Source organism: Danio rerio, chromosome 2, assembly GCF_049306965.1.
Source record: "Danio rerio strain Tuebingen ecotype United States chromosome 2, GRCz12tu, whole genome shotgun sequence".
Lineage (NCBI taxonomy): Eukaryota > Metazoa > Chordata > Actinopteri > Cypriniformes > Danionidae > Danio > Danio rerio.
This window is the reverse complement of record NC_133177.1, coordinates 41,948,628-41,975,932: the sequence shown is the minus strand read 5'-3', so window position 1 is coordinate 41,975,932 and position 27,305 is coordinate 41,948,628. Positions and strand designations below refer to the sequence as shown.

Genomic DNA, 27,305 nt, shown 5'->3' with positions numbered 1-27,305 from the left:
ATTTTTCGGTCAGTGACTCGTGCCTGTAATTGGGCTGGCTTCTCTCACGTATGAGACCCCGCCCGCGATATGTGCCCAAGGTTCCTACCACTCCGTTTTAATACGAGGTAGTGAGCCTGCAAGCGCTGCCCTCGGAGGAGGCAGACCCAGCCCTTATTTATTGTCCAGTTCGCGTTTTGCGTATTATCCGGACCGCACTCAGAGTTTAGATCATCTGAGCAGCTCTTCGTCTGTTATAGCGGTCGGCAGCAGGGAAGTGCCGTACCGAAATAAGTTCCCACTAGATTGTGGATGCCTTCTTTCACTATCAGAGCCGAGATGAGCCGCGTCCCCCGAGAGCGCGTGCGCACTCCACTCGGAGCTTCGCATCCTCTCGAGCGCACGCACGCGGCGCCCCTCTAACAGACATCTGTAGAGCTGCGGGCTGGGTGACACCCAACACATTTGCAAGGTTTTACAATCTGCGAGTGGAGCCGGTTTCCTCAAGGGTATTAGGTAACCCTTGGTGATTGAGGAAACAATTCGGTAGGGTGTTGAAACACGCTTGCTGCGCCATTTTCCCTAACACGGAGATACGTGCGCCTTTTTATCTGTCAGTAAAGTTCCCCGTCAGGTGAGCCCTGCAGATTCCTCCGTGGCCCCCAGCACTGACTCAGCGGAGGAGTCACTTGCTGGCCCACTACGTTGTAGGTCTGCCCGCTGGTCAGCCCGCGTTTTGGGTAAAGGTGCCTGCTATGCGTGGTCCCCACTAGGCGATCCCATATGCTTATTCAGCCACGGTTAAGTCCCCCCCTGGGCGGACCCGTGTCTTCCCTCCCCGCTAACCACTCTTTTGCTATGCGTACTCCCCCTTTTTAGGGCTAGTCCATATGTAAATTCTGCCATCTATCCCCCCTTGGGTAACGGATGGCCTCCGCAGCGTCCTCCCTATCGGGATTGCACGCTTCCCAACGTACTGTCGTATTTTCCTAGAATTATCTAGATGCTCACGACTTCCCAAAAAAATATATATAAATCCGTAAAACTTCTGTTGAAGTAGGATAAATTAGGGCCAGGGACACGTTGGAGGACCGCGCCCCCCATGATGTGGGTGCGTCACGCTTGCTTGACTATCTCCTCATCGGGGGTGTTGGTAAGGTGCAGTCATTGTGGCGCTTTCAATGGGCTCCCAATGCGTGGATTTTACAATCAAATCCACTTATAGTGCTGAAGTTCCCCCCGAAGGGGAACGTTCGAGGTTACTAAAGTAACCCTTCGTTCCCCGAGGAGGGGAACGGAAGCACTATACTCCGTCGCCATAATGACTGTCCCTTAGCTGTTGAAAGTCTCTTCAGCTTAAAAAGGATAGCGTCTGCTGGCGCCAGGTGAGCTTATATACTCAGTTGATTGCTTATGCCGCTCACCTGCGCAGGCTTGCGCTGCCAATTCATTCTTAATTGGCCCGTTCAATACTCTTTCAGACGAGTAGCTTCTGAACCGAACCTCCCAATGCGTGGATTTTACAATCAAATCCACTTATAGTGCTTCCGTTCCCCTCCTCGGGGAACGAAGGGTTACTTTAGTAACCTCGAACGTTCCCCAGCCCCTGGTGCAGAGACTGCAGCTCTGCACAAGAAGTTTGGCAAGAGGACAAATGGTCTTGCCCTACCAAGCCTGGTTTTGCTCTTTTTTTTTTTTCTTCACTTTTATCAATTGGTGAAGTTTGTTCCTTGCCACTGGCTTGCTTGGTTTGGGATGTGTGGAGCTGCGCATCGATGGATTTGCTCTTCGGTGTTTGGACTTGGCGGTGAAAATTAAACCACACTGAACTAAACTAAACTGAACTTCAAACCTGAAAACTGAACAGACAGTTTCAATTTACTAGAACTGCTATGTTAAGCTGCTTTGACACAATCTACATTGTAAAAGGGCTATAGAAATAAAAGTGAACAGAAATTAATTGGATTGAATTGAACTGAATTGAATTTAGGCCAAAGTGGGCAAATACAAACACTCATCATATTTGTTAATTAATAAAGAACAAAGATTCATTATTAATACATATAATATATACAGTATATATACACCAAAAGTGATTTCTTTTTCCAGGTACAATAGATGTATTTGGAAGGAGTGTCCTCAAGTAATGTTAACCACATACAGTATTTTACCTAAAGATCTAAAAAATTTAATAATAAATACATTTTAAAAATCTAAAAATTTAAAGGACATTCCAGTGGGAACTCAGGCCCACAAGATGAACAGCTCTATAATAGATGAACATTCATTTTTTCTTTTCTTTTCCACTACTGGTTTATAAATTGCATACTCCATCTTCAAAATCCTGAAACTGTTTCTCTGTGATCCAGTTGTTGTTGTTAAGCCTTTGGTTGAGAATAAAATGAGTTCGCGGTAGGTCACAAAGCAGATTAGAATCTGGACAAAACATGGCATTAAAAAGTACCTCATCTCATCTCCCATCATAAACTCATTCCCAAGAAATGTGTTCCTTCTCTGCAGGGTCATTTAACACAAACATGGCTTCTTTCCGGCCATGTTTGGCTCAGGAAGACAGATTACACTGAAATCAGGCCAGATCCTGATCCACCAGCCAATACAGGAAGAGCAAAAAATAAATAAATTGTTTCCACACAGATAGATAATCGTTTATCAAGGAAACAAGGTGAATTTTCTTAAGTATACATAATGTTCATAAATAAGAAAATAACAATCATATGACATGTTATTATACAATGACTATTATATAATTAAATATAATATTAAATATTATTATATAATGCTGGATATTATTATATATGAGGATGCTGGAGCTTATCCCAGCATCTCAGGTAGTAGGCAGGAAAAAAACTGAGGTGGTTGCTATCAAATAACAATAATAAATATTATTAAGAAAAAAATAAATTTTGCACATAAAGTATACAAAGACATTTGTTAAATAGAAATTATTCTAAATAACTAAATGGATTGATTGATTGATTGATTGATTGATTGATTGATTGATTGATTGATTGATTGATTTTCAAAAAAAAAAAAGTACATTAGTAATGGTTATAAAATAGACAGGGGCTTTCACAACAGACTTTAATTTGTTGGTCTGTAGGGGAGGAGAGGTTGAGTCTGATAATTGGATCCTGAGATTTAACCTAGTCGAGTTGTTTCAGTGCAGGATGGTGAGGTCCACACCCCTGCAGACAGTCACCACAGACCATCTGTCTACACATCCCCTCCTCCCAAAACATACAGACTTGGCCCACACACAGCATCCCATCTAAAAGTGCTTTCTCAGCCCCTCAACAAGCCAATTCTGCTGCTATAAACACAAAACACACATACCTCCACAGAAATAAAAGCCCACTTTTTCTGCCAAACACAGACATCAAAGTAAAAAACGTCTCCCTAATGAACGTTACACAAAGCTCACAGTCCGTAATGACGGGAGGGCTGAGCTTGTGGTTCACTCTACTTAAGCATAAGGCTCCCAGCAGTAAACTGCAAGCTCAGTCTGAGTGAGATAAACAGACATATACTTTACACATTTACCAACTCCAAAACGCCTTGTCAGTTTTCACACACAATGGGCCTTTACTCAGTAAATAAAAAACATATGAGATGCTTAGAGTCATCAATATTGCACTTCAAAGTAATCTATTAATTATAGGTAAGCTGAATAGCCCCAGTCTATTGGATCACGATATGTGAGACGAACAGTGATGCTTGTGCTGTGTTCATGCCTGGCAAGATCTGGTTGGTCTAGGCTATGTTTAGAACAGAATGCTAACTCATACTGCACAATGCAAGACCTGCTATTTTTAGAAAAGTGTACGCAGATATTTTTTTAAAAGGAGCACTACCATTTTACAATTTCCCTAGAGTTAAACAGGTGAGATTCTCTCGTTTTTAAATCCACTCAGCTGATCTCCAGGTCTGGCGGTTGCACTTTTAGCTTAGCTTAGCATAGATCAGGGGTGCAGAAACTTTTTTGTAAGAAGGGCCACAAACCAATTATCATTGAGAGCCGTGGGCCGAAGGTAGATATACCAAACTATATTACCTTAAAGTTGCCATGGGTAATTTCATAATTTATTTCTTAATATTTAAAAAAAAATAGAACACATCTCTTTAAATCATATAATTTAAAACAGTGTAACGTTTAAAATAAAAACTTATTGCAATAGAAACATAAACAATCACATTTATAACACCGTGGAGTCCAATGCTGAATTCATTAGTACGGCAGAATCTGCCTTTGACTTGATTTTCTCACCAAACACTTTGCATTGTCAGGTGACAGTGTTTAAACAAAATCTGATTAATTTCCACCATTTAATTAAAACATTTCATTTCATTTAACTTTTAACAATAAAACAAACAAATCATTTCCATCATTCTGCCTCTCTACTCTGATGGGATAGTGGGGCCAAATCAAAGGTTACCATGGGCCAACTTCGGACCGTGGGCCCTAGTTTGGGCATATCTGGCATAGATCATTGAATCGGATTAGTCCATTAGCGTCTCACTTAAAAATGACCAAGAGTTTTTATATTTATCTTATTTAGTGCTTGACTACTGTGATTAGATTATGTAGTAAGACAGACGTAAAAAATAAAAGTTGGTATTTTCTAGGCAGATATGGCTAGGAACTATAATCTCACTCCAGCATAATAATCTCAAGAATTTAGGAACTTTCCTGCAGACCATAGCTGCAGCAGGAACAGTAAAATTATGCAGTTTTTGAAAATCGCCTGAATCAATTTTGTCAATATAACCATCAAATATGTGACCATCTTCTAGCAACTATGGAGACATTTGTGAGCGATTATTCAAAACACATTTCCTGAACCGTATCTGTCTGAATCAGATATCAGTCTGAGATACTGTATTTACAGTAGGTGCTGTGTAATATCCCTGTGCCTGCTGCAGCCATGATAAAGCAGCAAGTTCCTTGATTATTTTGCATTAATGGACCCTTTTCACAAGACTGTTATGATGTGTTTAACAGTCATCATCATCTTAATTCTCTGAAAGTTTTTAATATTTAAATTATAAAAAAGTATAACATTTATATGTATTTATGAATGTATTATATCATTTTTGCGTCAAATTACAAGATAAACGAATTTCAGCTTATGCAAGGTGTTTTTAATGCAGCGCCTATGGGGCTAAGAGTAAATTTGATGTTATTCTCTCTTCTGTCCGTCTCACACAACTGTTTTCCATTTTCTAAATGTCTTAATAATATCATTGTGGAGTTTTTCTTTAATATTTCAGCAAACAGAATTGTAAAAAAAAAGTTTGTTTTACTGTCTGATTCAATCCGCTCTAAGTTTACCCAACCATGTGAAAACCCCAAAATGTGAAAAGGGTCTATAAGTGTATAATGTAGTTCCCAGCCATACCGGGATAGAAAATAGCAAGTTCTCATTTTCTGTCAGTCTAGTACATGATGAAACAAAAAAATAGTATGTCCCTATAAGATTGCATACTCTTCTGTAACACACTCAAAAGTATAAACTTTTTCTTTACAAAAAAAAGTGCTTACTTTTAGGGTGTAGAACAAGTATGTGAATTGTGATGCAGCATTTGATTAGTTGAATCAACTGTGTTTGAATAGGGTTGGAGCAAACCTGCACAGACCTGCGGCTTTCCATGAATCAAGTTTGAGACCCATGATTTATGCTAAGCTAAGCTAAACGTGCACCCGCCAGACCCAGATATCAGCTGAACAGATTCAGAAATGGTAAGACTCAACTGTTTATCTTGTAAAATTAGCTTATTTTCAAAGAAAGTGGAGTGCTCCTTTAAATAGGCACTTGTTAACTTCACCTGATTACATAGCAAGTTAAATCTCAGAAAATGAATGCTAATGTGACAAGGCAAGCTCAACTAAAAAAAGACTAATTTTTCATAAGCATGTTAAACTGCTGAAATGAATGCTAATGTCACAGGGCAAGTTCATCTAATAATAACATTTCTGCCATAATTAATATGTTAATTTGCCATAATGTTGTTCAGCATGACACAAAGTATATTGTATTCCAGTATCACAACATGAGGAAAAACAAGAATATACATACATCTGAGTGCATTATATGTACTCATAGGAGAAGATATTTTCATTACAGGTGCCAAAGGAGACATTTGCACAATATGACAAAATACAAGGAAATATGTGAAAGAAACACTAAACCTGTTTCAGCCATAAAGCAAATAACAACTTTTCTTGTAAAATGGGTTTTAATTTACTCTCCGTATTTTCGGGGAGTAAAATATAAATTAACTGCAATATAACTGTCTATTCAAACTTAATTCATTTTGCTTTAAATTTGTGTAGTGGCAATCCTCCTGAACATTTCTCAGTAAGTATGTTTCCTTAGGTTCCCTCTTTTATCACAAATGAAACGTGGAGCACATACAAAAGATTTATACTCTCCAACCACAGTTACGCAATATCCGTAGTAAATCTATGTAAACAGAAAATCAATATGTTTGAATAAAGGGCAAAGATACCATACAAATTTTCCTAAGCCAGACATCTCTGTACATTATTTAGTATTTAAAATGCAAGTGTGCTCTGGTCTGCACTTCACATTTCTAGTGGAAACAGCCAATCATTGAGGTAACTCTGGAATACTAATTTAAACAGACTTTGATTTGGGACACATTTGTTCTAGTTTTGAGTAGTCCCTGCAGACAAAGAACGTCAACATGACATCATACTGATGTTGTGCCACATTATATCCCAACGTCGTGGGGATGTTGGATTTTGTTTAGAAATGAAAATTGGGTTGATGTCAGAATCCAACGTCAGGCTGACATCAATGTCCAATGTCAACCATAAAGTCAACCTAAAATTAACCAAATACCAACGTCTAATCATGTTATACCTTGACATTGTGTGGACGTTATCACTATGACATCTATCAGACGTTGGATTTTGGTCACTTTTCAACACAACCTAAAATAAACCACATATCAATATAATTTGACGTCATTATTGGACATTAATATAACATTGTCTTTAGACGCTGGCTAGACATTGAATTTTGATCACCTGATGTCATGACCTATTATGTCTTATGATGTTGTGTGCCTGCTGAGGTATGTAGTATGTAGGACAGATAGTACGCAAACTGAAACAGTGATTACAGTAAACATTACGTGATTACTTAAACAGCAGGTTACACTGTTACGTGATAGATCAGGTGCCAAAAAGGGACTTCATGAGTGTGTAGCAAACATTGTTTTAACTTTCAATGACACCTTGTATTATGCAGCCAACAACTGACTAGTGTTTCACTGAAAATCCTAAATAACAAGCTGGGTCTCCATCATTCAGAGTTGAAGTGCTTTTTAACTAGTCGCATGAGAAACAAGTGATAGAAATGCTGCATTCAAATAATTTAAGCTCGCTTGAGGTGATCTTGGAGTGTTGTAATGAGAATAAAGGGAGATGGAAATGTATTTGCCAAAAAAAAAAAAAAACAAATCTCTGAGGTAGCGAGCATTATACCTACATGACTAATCAGCATTATGTCTGTCTTGTTTACTGCTGATTATAGTTACAGATACTACAGTCAGCTGCTCTAACAACTTGAAAGAAATTTAAAAAAGTTTATTTTTATTTTTATTTTTTTTGCAAACTTTGAAAAAAATGTGCTTAATTTTAGGCAGGAATCCCAATATTGATACAAAGACAAAAATACTGCTTTCCTCAGTGGACATTCAAAACATTTTTATTGTGTTGTAAATATGAGATTGATCTGAAAAATAAATCTGAAGAATAAATGCTAAACCCAACTCGCTTAGTCAATCGCTCTCTAATTGTACCCTTCACCACGTAATCCAAGAAGCTTTTTACTTCGATGAGAACTAAGTTACATAAACAGTTTTTTTTGTGAATTTGTGATACATAGTTTTGTGTTTGGCTAAAATGGATTTTTGTTGTATTCTTTAGATTTCATCTAAATTTAATTTAAAACTTTTATGATTTAGAACTGTGTTTATTTATATATGCATTTAAAGTCTATGTGAAACAAAAATTGACTATTTTTTTTGATAAAACACATTGTTATTCTTTAGTAGAACAATAAATTATTGAAAGTTAATCCACTAAATTAGTTTTTTTTTTTTTTTTTTTGTAATCTTCAAAAGACTGCGCATTAGCTTCCATTTGGAGCGAGGGTCCTTTTCTACTGACGTTAGTTTGACAGCTTCAGCCACAACATTCTTAACCACAAACCTCTTACCGTTAGCTTGTTAATAAAAGAATAATGCACAAAAAGAAAGATCTGTCCCCTACTCAATATCAATTTCAATTGAAAGTAAATAAACATACTGAAGTAAAACTCTCAGCAACTTTCAGTTCATGCAGACTTTTAATAGAGTTTCAGAGGAGCCTATAATGTATTGTTCCTAGAACACTGAAAAAAATAATTCAAAGATGATTCCTTGGGTTTACTTTTTTTAAGTTGTGTGGTTGTAAACAATTTATTTGGCCTGAATTTAAAAAAATAAATTAAGATGAACATGGTTGTGGCCGAAAGACCATCTGCCAGAATAGCCGGTGGTTCATTGCCCTGTGGCGACCCCTGATAAATAAGGGACTAAGCTGAAAGAAAATTAATTAACAAAGTGTATTCTTGGCCACAAAATCCAAAACAACTGTATTAATATAGTAATTCAATAAAAATAAAAAAAACACTGCACAGCAAAACAACAGCTCTTTTCCAAACACACTCTGACGTGTTCAGTTTCAATTATTCAAAGGAAGAATTTAATCCATTTATAGGCTGAACTGATTTCAAGGTGTGTTTTTGGCCAGTGTAGTGAACACCGGTGATCAGAGATAGTTTAGATCCTGCTGATGCCTCCCGTATGCTCAAAGTCACTCATGCTGGAAAATGGAAAAGGGATCAGTGTGACGCCATTCCTAGCATGGACCAACAGAAAGCGGGTGACGGCATACTCCGTGCGTAAAGATGTGGCTGACCATGTGTCAGCTATTTTAGGAAAGAGAATGACTTATTAAAGCCATTCCCGCTCTTGCTGTCAGAAGCATTTCAAGTCTCAGAGCAACCCGAGGCGGGTCTAGACTCGGGGCAATGTTCGTGATTGTCCATTTCTAACCATGTGAGTGCATGCATTTGAATAATTGCAGTGTGTAATCTAGTCTCTAATTGGAATGATGTGTCAGGTGGAGATTGGGTGAACTTGGTGAATCTGTTACAGGACCAAAATAGACCTGCATCCACTGCAGCTACTACTGATGCAGCGCTGTGTGAAAATGAGTTCATTCACTCTCTCTCTCTCTCTCTCTCTCTCTCTCTCTCTCTCTCTCTCTCTCTCCAATTGTTCATGCTTCAGTGGATGCAGTAAGTTGACAGTGGGGCTGTAGTCTGCAGAATAGACTGCAACGTTACTGTAAACTCCCCGCATCCTCTTCACCGCGTCAAAATATGCTGACCTTGTTTCACGGTACGAAAAGTGCTGACCTTCAGTGACTCGTCTAAGACATGTACCATTAATTAGTAATGCTTATAGTTTGTCTAGAAGATACACAAGGGAGAAGTGCTTATAAGGCTTGTTGTGTCCCCAATACAGGGACTGCAAAAAAAAAAAAAAGAAAAAAGAAATCATGCAGTGATTTAAACACATTGTGACTCAATCTGCAATTTGATAAGCATTTAACATCTCAATTTGGCTGCCATCTGGATAAGAGCAGACCATAAAAGGCATACAATTATTGAATAATCAGCTCTCGCATCCAAAAGATTGTGCGGGTAAATAACTCAATTTGGAGAAATGCCTCATGCATTTGAGTCATGTTTTGCCCACATTCTGCTGCCAATGGATGGAGTTACTTTTATAAGCAAAGTGCATCATATTCTGGAATTGGTTTGGTTTGTGTTTAAAGCATACCTGTCAACATTGGAATGTAAAAATGTGTTGTGTTTTAAAGAAAACCCACAAAGATCGACATGTTTAGATGTTATTATTATTATTATCATGTGTATATGTCAGTTCAAACACACTCCCAAAACCTTTTTTTTTGTATTTCAAAGTGTTTTTGTGCACAAATAAAATTAAAGCACAGAACAGATTCACATTTAAGAGCAAGAAGCATCCCCTGGTTGTTTGGCGGTGTGGGTTGCGTATACGGAGAATCAGCTCTTTGATGTTTATTGCCACCCTTCATAGAAAGATTAAATATATGGGAGAAGTACAGGAAAATATGTTTATGGGGTGATAGTGGGATAGTACCATAAAATATGGGAGAATCTTGGGAAAAACAGGAGGGTTTACAGGTATAGTTTAGATTTATGTGGTTTAGACTTCTTTGACTTATTTTTTTTGTTACTCCTTGGAAAGCCCTGAACTCTTTTTAGATGTTCCCTGAACCACAAAACCAGTTTTTTTTTTTTTTATGTTGCACGGTCAAAATAGTACATTTATCATTTATGTCAAAAATGATAAGAATATTAGTAAAGATAGATGATTTGTAAATTTCCTACTGTAAATGCATAAAAACTCAATTTTTGGTTAGTAAAATACATTGTTAAGCATTTAGACAACTTTAATGATGATTTTCTCAGTATTTAGATTTTTTTGTGAACCCTGAGATTCAAGAGTTTTTAAATAGTTATATCTTGGCCAAATAATTCCAAAAATGGACATTTATGACCAGTTTTGTGAGTTAGGATCAAATACTGTATGTGCATTTGCCTCCAACTACCCCATCAGAAACACTCAACTCATTCATTAATTTTCTTTCAGCTAAGTCCCTTTATACATTAGGGGTTGCCACAGCGGAATGAACTGCCAACTTATCCTCCATACATAGCGGATGCAGCCAATTTAGTTTATTCAAGTCACCTATAGTGCATGTATTTGGACTTTGGGGGAAACCGGAACACCCTGAGGAAACCCACACCAACATGATGAGAAAATGCAAACTCCAAACAGAAATGCTAACTGACCCAGCTGGGACTCGAACCAGCATCTTTCTTGATGTGAGGCGACAGTGCTAACCACTGTGAGCATTCACAACAATACTGGCTCTTTGTTCAATCGATTTAGGGAATAAAAACACACCAAGTGCTTCAGCTTCACTTCAGATTGTTGGTGTACCACACATTTTGACAGTTCTGGGGCAAAGAAAAAAGATCTTTGAAAAGGAACCATTGTTTAACTTCAAACTTGTTTATAAATAAACATCAGATGAGATGTGTGACAAAAAGTGAAGTAATTTAGGTAGTTTGTGTGACAGAATATAAAGAATTTGAGTATTATCAAACATAAAATAACTTCTGAGAGAAAACTAAACCTAACACCAACACAACAGTTCCTAAATAGCGTCTAAATTATTTTGTTTTGAAATATTTTTCTCATGACTGCATTGTCATTTGTATGTTTTAAACATCTTGTAACAAAACCTAAACAACAAACGTCAACACTTCATCGGTTACCAATAGTGTGTATATGTTGCCTAGCTTGCCTGTAGACAAATTTTCATGTGAAGGACTCCTAGTTTTATTTTAGATTTTTCTGTATGCTTAACCTCCTTTTTTTCATGACACATAAAATTAATACATATAATGCTCAGGATAATGACATTATAAAAGAATAAAAAATGTGTCATGTTTTCACAAAAAAATTGAGAGCAGATATTATTAGAATAGTTTTAAAATAATCTTTTGACAGTCACTTATTTTAATTACAGATTTGTGCAAAACTTTTGTGCTTACTTTCTGATTAAAAACATTTTACCACAAAAGCATCAGTTTCCATTGACATTTTTGAAAGTTTATGCAAAAATTCACAATGATATTAGGTTTAAGTTTAATACAGACATTCATTTTATTCAAAGAAGACATGTTATCCAAGCATTATTGGCAAGAAAAGCCCCTTTTATCTGTGAGCAGCCACGTATAAAATGTTCCTGGGAGGTGATAGTACGTGATTTCATTTTACAGCAAAACTGAATTTCCAGATGAACCTATAGCTCTTACAGTATATCATGTCTAAGATACAAAGTTTTTTACAAATAAAGAAAAAGCAATATCTTTAAAATAAAGACTGAATGCGTATAATGTTGTGCATCAATGGATTTACTCTTCAGTGTTTGGACTTGCAGCAGGGACAATTAAACCACAGTGAAATGAACTAAATTGAACTTGAATTCTGAAAACTGGACTGACACAGGGCATCACAGTGGATAGCAAAATCGCCTCACAGCAAGAAGTTCACTGGTTCGAGCCTTGGCTGGGTCAGTTGGCAGAATGTGTGAAGTTTGCATGTTCTCCTCGTGTTTGTGTGGGTTTCCTCCAGGTTCCCCCACAAGTCCAAAGACATGTGGTATATTGGGTAAGCTAAATTGTCTGTAGTGTATGAATGTATCCCAGTTATGCGTTGTGGCTGGAAGGGCATCAGCTGCATAAAACATATGCTGGATAAGTTGGCGGTTCAATCCACTGTGGCGACCGCAGATTAATAAAGGGACTAAGCCGAAAAGAAAATGAATGAATGAATGAATGAATAAACTGACAGTTTAAATTTCAAATCACTAGAACTTATATGTTAAGCTGCTCTGATAATCTACACTGTAAAAGCACAATAGAAATAAAGATGAATTAAACTGATAGTAACTTACATTTGTTGTCAGGTGACCTGTAACTGCAAAAATAAAAACTTTCCATTGAGTTCTACAAAATATAGATTTTTTAAATAGCTTCCAAAACCACCTAATCTTTCAATTATGTTTAAATTAGCAGTATTTGCAACTTACAATTTCAATTTATGCAAAATGCCTGATTATTACCAGAATACAATAACATTTTAAATCATCAATTACTATTGTTTTTATTCTAGTTTTGAATAAAATAAACGCAGTCTTGGCAAGCAAAAGAGACTTCTTTTTAAAAAAAGCATCGAATAATTTCACCGACTCTAAACCCATGAGCAATAGGATTTTCTTTCCTCAAAAAGGAACTGAATTTGTTAAAGCATTTACTACAAAAGAACACTAAATCCTGTGATTAACAACTTTAATCTTCCGCCAGCCTTAATTTCCCACTATTAAACTCTTATTTTCCATTGAACGGGTTTAACAAAGCTAAATCTAAATCTTTTCAAGCACCCCTAGTACATACAGTACAGTACTGTGAAGTATCAAGATGCAAATCACTGCAGACTAGAGACAAAACAGAACACCGATAATTCACTTCCAAAAAAGATCTAGACTACATTCTTTAATGTAATCACAGCCTTGTATGGTTTATTGTACAAGCAAATATGCGTTTTGATTTGATCTATTGTGCGGTCATAACCACTACTCGAGAGACCCTGAAATGAACGACAAAGTAACTGTATTATTGACAGACTTCAGCTGAACATTCTTCATGCTGAGGCTGCAATCCATGAACTGCAGATTGCAATCGTTGAACCATGAAGCCATAAGGGCTGCATCTCTGCATCTGTAAAATTAAAATTAATCACTGGATACTTTATCTGGGATCCTTTTGTTTGCTGTAACCAGCAGTAGCCATGGCAACAGGCGGGTATAGAATGCAACCCAGTGGGTGAGGTCAGAGGTCACATGACACCATGTGCCACAGAGGAAAAGAACCGGATGGTTATGGAGATAGAAAGGAGGATGCTATGAAAGAGGAAGATGGAGAAAGAGAAATGATAGGATAAGGGGAGTCTGGAGTTTTTCCAGCCACGGCTCACTCTCTCTCCCTTTCCGCCCTGGAATTAATCCAAAACTCGCAATCATTCTGTGATAGAAGTATTGCTATTGACATTCATCCTTGCAACAAACAGCCTCTAATTTAGAATGATTTTAGATCTGATGACACATAAGTATCGTTTAGAATTTTGGGAAACGAAGGGACCGGCTAAAGTCATAAATTTGAATAAATTTGAATATTTAAATGAACTGAAAAGGCAACTTAAAGGGATAGTTTATAGATAGAAATCTACTCAGTTTTTACTCACTCTCAAGTGGTTCCAAACCTTTATGCATTTCTTTCTTCTATTACACACAAAAGAAGATCATTTGAAGAAAGCTAGAAAGCTGTATCCCAGTTTTTTGACTAACATTGCATTTTAGTTTTAGTTATATTTTTATCTTCTGAATCATTTAATTTAGTCTAGTTTTAGTCAACTAAATTTCATAAGACTTTAGTCGACTAAATCTACTTGAGATTTAGTTGACTAAAATATATTTGGTTTAATTTAATTAAATATTACATATATTTATTTATACAAAAATAGTCAAAATAGGATAAAAACTTAAAAAAAAAAAAAAAAAACATTCTAAATAAAATATGTAATACAGCTTTTCCACAGAAGAACAAAAATTAGATACGCATTGTTATTTATATCATAAGTAATTTGTAAATTATGTGTTGGCAACATAGACTGTAAAAGATATGACCGTAGTATCCGTGATGTCACCTATAGGTTTCTGAAGAACACAAATGAAGCTACAAGTAGGCGTGGCCAATAGTCGCCTTTTTGTTCACCCGTCATCGCACCAACCAGGGGATGCCAAACAAGGGCAAAGAGGCGAAGTGTGAGGAGAGCTATAGACGCCTGCCTGCATTTGGCTTAGACAGGCTTTTCTTTGGGAAAACTGCTTAGTACTTTATTACCTACAACTTGTTTATGTTCTGACCACATGTGCTTGGTTGCACACGATATCAATGTTCAGACTTTTAAAAACACAGAATTTTTAAAAACGCAAATTACTTCCAAATACTTAAAATATAGTCTGTGTAAGTAAATGCAGGGCTATAATTATATAATTTTACTCACCTCAGAAATGGAGGCCATGCGAATGGTTTGTGAGCACAATTACGTGCACACAGCAAGCCATATCATCTGATAATTGTAAGAAATATTTCCAAAAAGCAACTGACTGTGTAAAGCCACATTAAACAAAACAAAATAGGATGTATATGCCAAGTTCAGCGACTAATCAGCCGAAATTAGCTGAGGTGAAGTGACGGCAACTAGCGAGACCTAGCTCAATTGGCCACGCCCATAATCATGCAGACCTTATATAACTTAATATAAACGAAACGGATGAGTTATAAAAACATTCACCCCCCTCACAGTTGTCATGAATGTTAGCTATATGAACCAAAATCTTTCTGTGTACCAGGCTGTAAACATCTCTTTTTTTTTTTTGCTGTAAAGTTGTCCATTTTACAAGAGGGCTCAATTGAGATCTGATCCATTATGGAGCCAGGACTATAGCGGAATTTAGATGAATTGCAGTTTAGTTACTTCCGTATTTGCTTAACAAGGGAGAGCAGGAGGTTGCCGCTTAGATGGCAATCAATACACATGTAAGAACATTAGCCATATGAAAATGCAGGATTGTACAATTATTTAGTAAACCGCTAATTTTAACTACTAGTCTTTTTCACCAGTCTGTTGAACAGATTCAAGCCAGTATATCTTTAAAAGGGCTTAAAACAGTTTAAGTCCACTTTCCAATGTCAGTGTTTAGCAATAGTGCATGGCAGTATATCTTTATGGTTGTAATTGGTATTACAGCACATGGTGCTCAGCTATAGCACTGATTAAATAAGTTACAACATGACTGCCAAATGATAATGTGTTATGTTGTAAAGTGTGCACCCAGTCCCATGGCTGTGTTAACTCACAGAAACATTCTGAAGCGAAGATGTACATAAAAAATAAGTGTGCTTCACTTCAAGGCAGTTTCATTATCTTGTATGTTGTTTGGCGACTCCCTGATAAGCGGAGTTTATGGCACTACAGTATCATTACATTTTTACAAATGTAAGAAATAATCACATTGCTGAATGAGGTCCTGAATAATAATTTTTCTGTTACAGGTACACTGTAAATGGCGCACAAACCTAGCACGAGTTAGCTGCCACAGCTAAAAAGAAACACGAGAGTACTTACGAAAATTAATGCCATGATCATATGAATTTAAGACTGACCGATTTAATTACTTAAGTTAGAGTCAATTCTCTAAAAGGTCAGCGAGAGGAATTGCCGTTTCAGTAAGCAGAAGCACATACCCACTGGTAAATATAAAGGACCCGAGTTTACCTTTGCATCCCAATACATTGGATGATTCCCTGGTAACTGTCATGCTAATGTCCCTTTAGATTTGTTGTTTTTATCAGCTATTTCCTCCCCATAAGGTTTACGATCTTTTTGTCTAGACATCAAACGTGAATCATCTTTTTCTTTCAGCTGTTGCCATTTTATTATAGTTTAATCAGACAGACAAACGCCCCAATGGAAGATAATGTAATCGCAACCTGTGTCAACTGTGGATGTGTTACTTTCCAAAAAGGTCCCTCAATAACATTCTCGTGTCATTTTTATTAGTCAACAAAAATGTCAGTTTATTTTTATTATTGTTTTCATCATCATCACTTAATTTTTATTTAGTTTTCGTCTAGTTTTCATCGGTAGAAACTTGTTCGTCACAAAAATTATAATGAAAACTAAATAGAAATTAAGTGATAATGACAACAACTATAATAAAAATATACTGACATACTTAGTTTTCGTTGGTAGAAACTTGTTTGTCACAAGAATTATTGCGAAACCCTTTCGGCAACGAAATAAACACTGCTGTAACCATTGACTTTTATAGTAAAACAAATGTGGAAGACAATGATTACTGGTTTCCAACATTCTTCCAAATATCTTCTTTTGTGTACAACAGAATATAAGAAATTAAACTGGTTAAAGCGAGTGAACGGAGAGTTAATGATGACAGAATTTTCAGTTTTGGTTGACTATCCCGTCAATAAACCCCTTTGGTAGAATATAAATCTACAAATATGATATCACAAAACATTCACAGGTGTTTGAATAATTTCTAGTGAACTATGACACAGAGAAAAAGCACTCTATGATTCACATGACAAATCACAAGCATGTGCTCATGAGATCACTGTGATACATCTGCGCGTTCCAGGCAAAATCATCATCATATATCTCAGAGTATAAACACAGCACTGAGTGGATGATACTCCCACACTGCATGCTTTGGTCTGTCGTATGAGCGGGTGTGAGGAAAATACATGCATGTCACAATCTGTAGAATCAAACAACGCGAGGGGCTTTTTAAACTCATATTTAGTCCCCTGGGAATGTACCATCAATGAAGGGAGGTCATATGGATTGCATCATCAGACAAAGAGAAAAAAATGGTGGTTGATAAATCAAGAGAGAAGCGATGTGGAACTATAAGAGGAACTATCAATCATAGGCGAAGAAGGATATAAATTATTTAATCACACAGATGGTTTAAATGAGATGATGCTGTTCGGGGTCAGCGTCAAGGACTAAAATTTGGCCTTGAATTAGAAATTAGAATATTTTATGACCGATATACACTACATGATCACAATGGGAATTGATTATTGGATTTGATCGCTTAAAAAAGAGAGGATTTTGAGTTTATTGCCATGTCCGCTTCTAAGGCTATGTTGTGGCAAGACAAAAGATCAAGTTTACCACATTTTATAAATAACACTTTTTTTATGATTATAAAAATATTCGAACTATTTAAAATCAACAAGAGCAATAAATACACAAGATTTACATACATAAAAAAATACATAAATAATAATAATAATAATAATTTTCATTCATTCATTTTCTTTTCGGCTTAGTCCCTTATTAATCAGGGGTCGCCACAGCGGAATGAACTGCCAACTTATCCAGCATACTGTATGTTTTATGCAGCAGATGCTCTTCCAGCCCCAACCCAACATGCATACACTATGGCCAATTTAGATTTGTAATTCACCTATAGGGGATGTCTTTTGACTGTGGAGGAAACCAGAGCACCTGGAGGACACCCACGCAAACACGGGAAGAACATGCAATCTCCACACACAAATCCAACTGACCCAGCCGGGGCTAGAACCAGCAACCTTCTTGCTGTGAGGCAATCATGCTACCCACTGCGCCACCGTGATGCCATAATGATAATATAAAACATAAAAATCTGGAACAGTAATATTTTTCGCATCATATTTTAAAAGAAATTTTTAGCAGTGGACAATTGGGAGAACGATCATGTTGTCTTAGTTCATTTTATCCCCTGGCTGACCGAAAATATTGCACAAATTTGTTATTCATCATCCACTAAAAAGTCTTACTGAATCACCCTCAGCAGTTAAGACTAATGACCAATTTATACTGGACCCAGGTGAGGAAGCTCCAAACATTTCGGGTCGCAGCGCAAGCAATACCTGAAACACGAAATGCAGGAAATACCTAGATTGTTACCTAAATATGGTGTTATTTTATTTTCTCGAAGCAAAAAGTGCCTGACCCTGCCACAGTGTATTATCTGCACCAAAGTTCTTGCTAACAAATGCATAATGTCGTTCAAATTAATAAGACATTTACAGTTGGCTCATTCCCAATACCGTGTACAGCGTAGAGCATTTTTAAGCACAAGGCAAAATAATGGACACACACGCAAAATGAGATGAGGGACGTTACAGCTACTAACAAGAAACTTTTTTAAAAAATGGCAACTAATTGCCAACTAACATGGGGCCAATTCAGAGACCAAAGGCTCACGTTTTACAGTTACAAATGACCTGCTGATGTTTTGCTTTTATATTTTACATTAGGCTATTATTTGTGCATAAACATATCTAGATTTAGTAATAAACATACCGTTTGTTTCAAAACAACATTTTGTCAATCTTACTGCAAACTTACGAGCGAAAATATCATTAAATGTTGAGGGGACCTTACAATATTTTCCAGGGGAAAAGGGGGGGTCTCGGGCAAACTGATCATGTCTTGAGTTTTTTTTTTTTTTTAAAAAAGGATTTTCTTTCTATTTTAGGCTGGATTTCAAAAAGTAAATTTTTTTGAGGAGTGGTTCCATTCTGCCTGCCATTTGTTTAGAATATAGCCTTTTATTAGTGGCTTTTAATCTGAAGGTGGTATTTTGCCCTTCTTTATCTTTCCTGTTAGGGCTGTTTTGGCAGCTTTGTCGGCTTGTTCATGTCCTGGGATCCAGCAGTTTGATCGTTTAAAAAAAAAATCACTACAGCCATGGAATGGTTTTCCATAGGACAAGAGCGGATGAGTTTACATTTTGTCTCTTATACTCAGAAAAGCTGCACACACTTGATTTAAACTTGATTTGATTTTGTAATTAAAATGTATTTTATTATATTTTGAAATGTATTTTCTCAAAGTTGATTTACAGCAGCAATTACTCCAGTTTTCTAATCTTCCAGATCTACAATACATAAGTCATCTGATTTGGTGCTCAGATAACATTTATTATTATTATTTTTATATATATTTTTACAGGATTCTTTGATGAAAAAAAATATCACCTTTACTTTTTTTTATATAGAACATAATAAAAGTCTTTACTGTCACTATATTGTGCCTTAATTAAAACAGTCAGTTTACAAAAAGCTTTCTATTAGTAAATGGATATTAACCAACATGAATTAATATTTGTACAGCAATAATTAATCATAGTTCAACGTTTACTAACGCATTATTAAAATCCAAATTCTATCTTGAACTTAAGTTAACATGAACAATGAACAACTTTATTCTCATTAACTAACATTAACAAGGATGAATAAATACTGTAATATGTGTTCACTACTTGCTTATGTTAGTTAATTCATTCATTTTCTTATCGGCTTAGTTGGATGCCCTTCCAGTCTCAACCCAACACTGTAAAACACCCATACACACTCTTTCATACACATAAACTATGGCTAATTTAGCTTATTCAATTCACCTTTACCTCATGTCTTTAGACTGTGGAGGAAACCAGAGCACTTGGAAGAAACCCACGCAAACACAGGGAGAACATGGAGACTCCACACAGAAACGCCAACTGACCCAGCCGGGGCTTAAACTAGCGACCTTCTTACTGTGAGGTGATCGTGCTATCCATTGTGCCACCGTGACACCTTGTTTATGTTAATAAATAACTAATACCTTGTTGTAAACTGTTACTGTGTTAAAATAACTTAAATTCTGACTGAACGTGTTTAAATAGTACAAAACGCTCTTAGCCAGTGTATACTTTCACTTCTGTATATCCTTTATTTGACAATATATCTACTGTACATAGTATTGATGTGAAAAATAACAATCCTTTAATGCACGGATGCAAATGCAGTAATCGTGACTAAAAGGCTTAATGATGCAAGCCACAGTGAATTGATCCATTAGATCATTTTGGATTACTCTCAAATGAGTGGCTTTTATTGTGTAAAAGCAGAGGTCATAATTCACTCTGAAATAACAAGGAAAGCAGGGCCTGGGTGGTTTTATAGTCAGTGCACACACAATGCTTGTAAAAGGATCTTTAAACCAGTAGTTACTTTCAGGAGAAATGGAACAAATTACGGGAAACTGAAAACAATTTGCCCTAAAGTAAAAGGAAACAGAAATGACAAACAACAGACAAGCTTCAGCTGGAGGGTCAAGAGCTGATTTCTCTTATCTTTCTGCATCTCTTCTGCTTATGTCTCTGTTATCCTTTTTTTCAAATCCACTCTAATATGATGGATGTGAATACACAATTAATATAACTTTATGCCAATCATATGTTGTATTCATGCTCAGTCATGTTAGGGAGTTTGACTCATTTAGTGAATCACTTTGCATGTAAATATATATCATGTTTTTATTTACTTTATTTATTTTAGGGATAGACGGCGCAGTGGCCCAGTAAGTAGCGCTATCACCTCACAGCAAGAAAGTCGCTGGCTTGAGCCTCGACTAGTTCAGTTGGCGCCGCTATAGGTGAATTGAATAAGCTAAATTGTCCATAGTGTATGTGTGTGAATGAAAGTGTATGGGTGTTTCCCAGTCATGAGTTGCAGCTGGAAGGGCGTCAACTGAGTAAAAACATGTGCTGGATAAGTTGGCGGTTCATTCAGGTGTGGTGACCTCTGATTAATAAAGGGACTAAGCCCAAAAGAAAATAAATGAATTTTTAAATCACCAAATAATTGTCAAATAATTACTCATCCTCATATCATTACAAAACAGTATGCCTTTATTTCATCTTTGAATCATAAAATATAATGACAACCATAATGGGAACCAAAGTAAAGCTCAATAACATTCTTCAAAATATTTTTTGTGTTCTTAAAACGACTAGGAGTAAAAATTGTATTTTAATTCTGTGTGACTATCAGAACTATATTGTACATTTTTGTGAGAAATTATGTTTGTAAATATTTAAGAAAAAAAAAAAACATCCGATATTAACAACCAATAAGCACTGATTAGTAACACAATTTAAATGACTTATTTACCTAAAATAATAAAGCAAATGTAGTTCAAATAAAAGAGTGTCCATCAACCAGCTTACTAGTAGTTGTGTCTGAAACTTTTTAATGACAAAGGGAAGAATAAGGCACGATTAGACACAACATAATAAATTATGTGTATTTTGTAGCTTGGTTAACAACAGTTTTAAAGCAGCTTTCCCAATTCTGCAGTAGAGCCATTTAAAGACTAGATTTGCATTTCCTGACGCAAATACCAGCAGTTGCAAAGCTGCAAAAGAATCATGTCAGGTAAGCTTTTGGAGTTTAGTTCAACAGAAAATGAAATGCATGTTGTCATGACAATAAGTCAATACAAGAATCAACACCTCCTTATGTGCACAATGTGTACGCAGGGAAGGCAGGATCAATTGCAATACAGTATGCAACAGTGAAGGTTTAGAAGTAAAAATGCTGTTCATTTTCTCCACAGGGAAACTGATAGTTAAAACAAAATGATAAATCTTCAAAAACAACTCTGAGGTTGTTAATCAATTAAATATGCTTTTGTCAAACCCATCTGGTAGAATTAATTCAACCTATTTTTTTAAACATTCAAGTTTAATGGGGGAATAATATGCAGAAAAACTAAATTACAGATTATCCTGTGCAGAACATTCCACCAATCACAGAATCAGAGAGAACAAAGTGCATTAAAAGTGATATTTTATCTCACTGCAACTTTTTGATTTAGAGGCTAATTTGTATAAATTCATATGATTTCATTCATACAATTTAGTACGATTTGCTTATCCCCAACGATAATTGGGTTTAGTGGATGGGTTGAGTGGCATGCCTCCTTTTTAAAATCATATATTTTTGTAAAACTGAACTCATACGAATTCATCACTAAACTGACAAAACGTAAAATAAAGTGTATATATATCTATACATCGGTTCTGTCTCGATCTTGAATCTTATTAGCTGATAGCCGTGCGATATTCTGCAAACAACAGCACCCGTAAAGCCTCTTAACCCTTCACCCTTGTCTATTACTCCACCCACACCGCCCATGATAAGCAGAGGAAACTCTACAGTTTGACAAATATTACAGCTGTTGAACAACATAAAGTACTTTTTAAGATTTTTAGATGAGAATGTAGTTGTTCAGATTGCAACTATGCTGTTTATTTATAAGGATAGAGCCTATTTTAAATATTTATAAATTCGGAGCGGCCATTAGCCTGTCATTAAGCAGATCAAAGACAATTGATGCTTTCCATCCACAAGATGGTGACAGAGAGCGAATAATAAGCCCTTAGAGGAGAAAAACAGTACAATTTTTAACTACAGCTGATCAAATCATTATTAAACTGGTAAGTGATTTTCTGAATCGAACTCTCTCTTTTGTATGTTGCAGTGCTGCATTTATACCATATAATTGTAGTGTGTGGAGTGTGAGATAAGACTTGCATATCAGGAGTGTATGTATCTTGTTTTGGCCACTCTTTGTATAACCTCACTTTAGACATTACGCTAGAGAATCATTCAAATACTAGCTCTAAAGTGACAGTGCACTAGTAACGGTTTCTACTGTTCTGACGTCAGCTGCAAATGTGAACGAATGGCAGAAGAAAGTAGTTCCTCGTCCAAAAGTGTTTAGACTCTGTGTGTTTGATTTTCTTATTTTAGATACACGAATATGCTGTCGAACTAATGAATACTCGTAGCAGTGCAATATGGCTGAATACTGTCAAAGCACGCCTCCCACCAGTGCCGATATACAGCCATATCACACTGCTATGAGTGTTATACTGCCCATACATATATAATAGTACGCCATTAAATAAATGACGCCATATAAAACTAATGGAGAGGCACTAATGCACTCCATGCCACTGCCATCATTATTATTATTTCTATTTAGTAATTTTGCATGCTGATCCTTCTATTACTGTAAATCAGTTAGAGCAACTATAAAGCATATATAAAGCAAATATTGTCTTTGAAATAAGCTTACAACACAGTCAGTAAGTTAACCTGCTGGAGGCTTGCTTAATTGCAGAATTGACACCCAGAAGATTTAAGGAGCAAACACCCACCTTGCAATCATTGACAAATTCTAGAAGCCATTCGAAAATAAAGAAACGAACCACAGCCACATTTGTGAGCATGTTAGACTCACCTGTTTCCAGTTGTCATATACTAAAATTGAGCTGTCCTCATCATCCACGGTCACTCGTCGTGGGTAACCCTCATCTACAACACACACAAATATATCTTTTAAAAAACTGACACTTGAGCATAAAATGAATCACTAATGTTCAATTAGCATCTGATTTTACTCCTTCAACTAAGCTGAAACTGGCAATTTCACGGGATCAAATGTATCATAATATATCTGTGGCACGAATACAAAAGAAGTTATTAAAGATAAGGACTTGAGAGATAGTGTGGCAATAATTTAGCAGAACTGATGCACAAGGACACTCGACTCAGGTAAGAGAAAAATAAAACTGTCTGCGTGTCTGATGGCTCTTTATCCCCTAGTAAATGACATGCTCTGCTTGTGCTGAAAGTGTCTGTGCAGAGGCAGTACTCTGCTGGTTCTCTCCCGCCTCATTAAGACACAAGATGATGAAAGACCTGAAAAAAAGATGGATGCCTTCACGGCAACCCATTTCGCTTTTTCCAATCAAATTCTGAGAACCATACACTAGTGATCTCGGGTGTCTGTGAGGTGATAAGTGTGTTTCATCCAAAGCAAATCTAAAAATAGTACAGTCCTTGGCATCCTGATGCTTGATGCTGAGCACAAGAAGACTGTACAAAATATAATCTTTACCGGCTGCTTGGGTTTCAGAGTCTATAGAGAGTGATCTGTCTGACAATCCAGCTAGGCAAAGTGCCAGAGAGGATTTGCCCACTCCGTTTTGACCCAGGAGTACTATCCGAAGTGGTCCGTGGTACTTCTGTTGGGGCGGTTTTAGGCTTGGAGAATCTTGAATATTGGTGACGCTGATTTGTGGAGTCGCAGATTCGTTGAGTCCTGGTGTCCAATCGTATTCCTCGGACACAGCCTCCTCTCGCCTCAGCTGATGCTTGATTGGTAGTGGGGTGCTGCCCCTGCGAAGAGGGGGTGCAGCTGAGAGAGTTAAGCCATAACCCTGTGAAATACAACGACAAGTAAAAAAAACATCAGATGACACCAAAGACAAGGATCTTCACCCATATGAAACCAAAAGCCAAGAACAATGACACTCCATATGATAGTGTGAACACATGTCCCTGTTTTCTGGGAACTTTCCCAATTCTTGTTGCCTTGTCCTCAATTGAAGCATTTTTAATTAAAAATACAAATATACAAAATGTATTCACCCCATGTTTTAATTCATACAATCATTTATAACCCTATTTATAATCGTTCAAATAATAATTTAACTCATATACTCAGGTTTCAATGCTATTTTGACCACTAAACTAGAAAGTGCCCACAGTGTGCATCCCTGAAACACTATACCATACCAGCAATCAAATCTGAATCATAAAAAACAATCCAAGCGCAAGGAAAAACTTTGGGTTGTTTACTCAAAAGTGGGTCAAATCAACGAGAAGAGCGTCCAATCATATAAACAATCGCCACTTGCTTTTAAGAGTGGAGTAAACATCTTGACAGACAGAAAAAAAAAAGATAAGTAACATAATGAGTTTTCATAGCCTCATGGCTGCTGAGTGCTTCGCCCATCTATCTTGTATCAAGTAAAACTGCCAAGAGAGCGCTTAGTGTAAACTGTTTACTGAGTTTGCTTGCAAGGGCGACTGGCATCAATATTAATATTGCAATTAATCTAGCCACGGCACTGTAGGTGTGCTGGAGACCTTGTACGCCTGATCCGGTGTCAGACATGCAAGACACACATTGACAGCCAATTATACTGATTGAAAGGAGGTAATTAATTAATCATAGACTGATAGTGTGGGATAGTGACAATGAGATGTGATATGATGCTTGGGGTGAGGCAGCCAATGACCAGGCTTTAAATAACAGTAAATTTGAATAACTAATATTGATGTATCATGCAAATTATTATTCTGATGAAAAATGAATCAGAATTAGTACAATAATAACATTGTTACAGTGATTTGCAGGATCATCACAGCTATTTATTTTTATATTTTCTCATTACAAAGAAGCATGATTGAAATATTAGTATTGTTTAAGCACAGGAATGTTTACAAAACACAAACACTCCTATAGAAACAAAGTCAACACAAAGACTGCAGAAGAAGAGAGGGTGTGTACACACCGGCGAGCATCCCAAACCCGTGAAGGACCCTATAACAGCCCACACACAACACACACACCCACAAGACGTGAAAGCGAAGATTTTACCTGGTCCGACATCGTTCCTCAGTTCATCAGCTCTCAGTGAGACACTCCGCCGTCCATGTCATGTCACTGAGCGTCAAGCACTGCACAAGCGTCGGTGGGGATTGTTACATTACACTCGACTCATATGCCATCACATGGCTGTAGTCTGAAAAAAACACGCTCCCAAATGTGACTCCAAACGCGCAAGAATGCTCCTTTTCCTCACGCTGACTTAATAGTAAACATTTAATCGCCTCTCTGCAAACGGCAGCGCTGCGTGACTCACGTACTACTGTACACCTGTGAGTCCTCTTTAAGTCTCTATAATAGTGGCTTTTCGAATGAGAGCGTGTAGCCACGCCCACGCGCTGTAGACACGCCTCCTCATTTCAGTCTCTACCTGAAGGCTCTCATTCTCTTTCTGGATCTCTGGAGTTCAAGTGCAGAGATCTCAAGAAGTTTTGGGATGACTTTGTATTTCCGGTAAAAAATAAATAAATAAATAGGTTTTAGATGTAATTTGACCCCCAAAGATGTTATATTTTATTTTCTCTCAAACAATATATCTGTAGAATTTATAATGAATTTTGTTATTTTACTTGGTAAGTTTCATATCCATAAATGCAGATTTAATTATTCTAAACCCTGTTTAAAGGTTTCTATTATAGATTTTCATTTATATATATAGACTCGCTCCAGTATATTAATAGCAAGAAATGTCAAAATACAATTAGAGTTGCAATGTTAAGTTAGTTGAATAATATACTTGCTGTCAGTTGGGTAGGTTGAATAATCCCTTAGTTATATTGTCATTATAAAGGTTTTTATATTAAAGTTGTGTTTCTATTTAATTTTGATTATGTAATTATTCTTTTGTTTATATTATGGTATTTACTTTGTATTATTGTTTAAATGGTATGTTGCTGTTTAAATAAAAAAAAAACAGCATAATCTCTGTTGGCACAATATATTCTAGAGACAGTTTTATTATATTTTTGTTCATATGTATAAACAGCTGTACAAACTCTTTTTGTGAGTGAGCAGCTTCAGAATATATACCATAAAACAAGCATTTTAAATCTATTGACTGTTCATAAATAATGATCATACATGTTCAAGGTAATCTAGTTAAAAATTACAAATAAATAAATAAAGTATGCTTGGTTTGTTGTAATTTATATTGTGGAAAATTATGGTTCTATGTTAATTATTTCGTAATAATCATAAATATTAGCCATAGTGTATCAATTTAAAAAAGTTACACAGTGCATCAGATGACAAAAATGTCTGTCAAAAAAGATAATCAAAATATCATATATTGACCATTGTTGTTATTCTTAATGACATAGAAAATACTAAAGATCTCCCAAACTTATTCATTACCATTAAGTTCTTGGAAAAGGTCAATGAAAAAAAATTATTTGCTTTTTCTCTCCTTTTTTTCTTTTTGCCACATAAAAACTACCACTCACACAGAGACCATTTTCTCACATACAAGATAATTCAGATAGCCATAACAATACACCCACATAATTGTAATTACATAATTTTAATTCATTTATCTTCCAATGCTCCAGAAAATATTTTCTCTGAATACTTGCTCCATGTTAAACCTAGAGAAAAAAATTGTCAACTATTTAAAATGTTTTAAA

General features: G+C 36.3%; 1 protein-coding gene across 1 annotated transcript in view; it reads right to left on the bottom strand.

Moving 5' to 3' along the window:
• The window catches only part of rem2 (RAS (RAD and GEM)-like GTP binding 2), a 52,504-nt gene extending 26,520 nt beyond the window's left edge, over positions 1-25,984 (bottom strand). Inside the window, exons 1-3 of the mRNA NM_001123046.1 lie at positions 25,675-25,984; positions 24,127-24,448; positions 23,467-23,540 (exon numbers count right to left, since the gene is read on the bottom strand). Of these exons, the coding sequence (NP_001116518.1) occupies positions 23,467-23,540; positions 24,127-24,448; positions 25,675-25,686 (408 nt within the window). The 5' untranslated portion in view covers positions 25,687-25,984. The remainder of the gene's footprint in view (positions 1-23,466; positions 23,541-24,126; positions 24,449-25,674) is intronic.
• Positions 25,985-27,305: the final 1,321 nt, after the last annotated feature.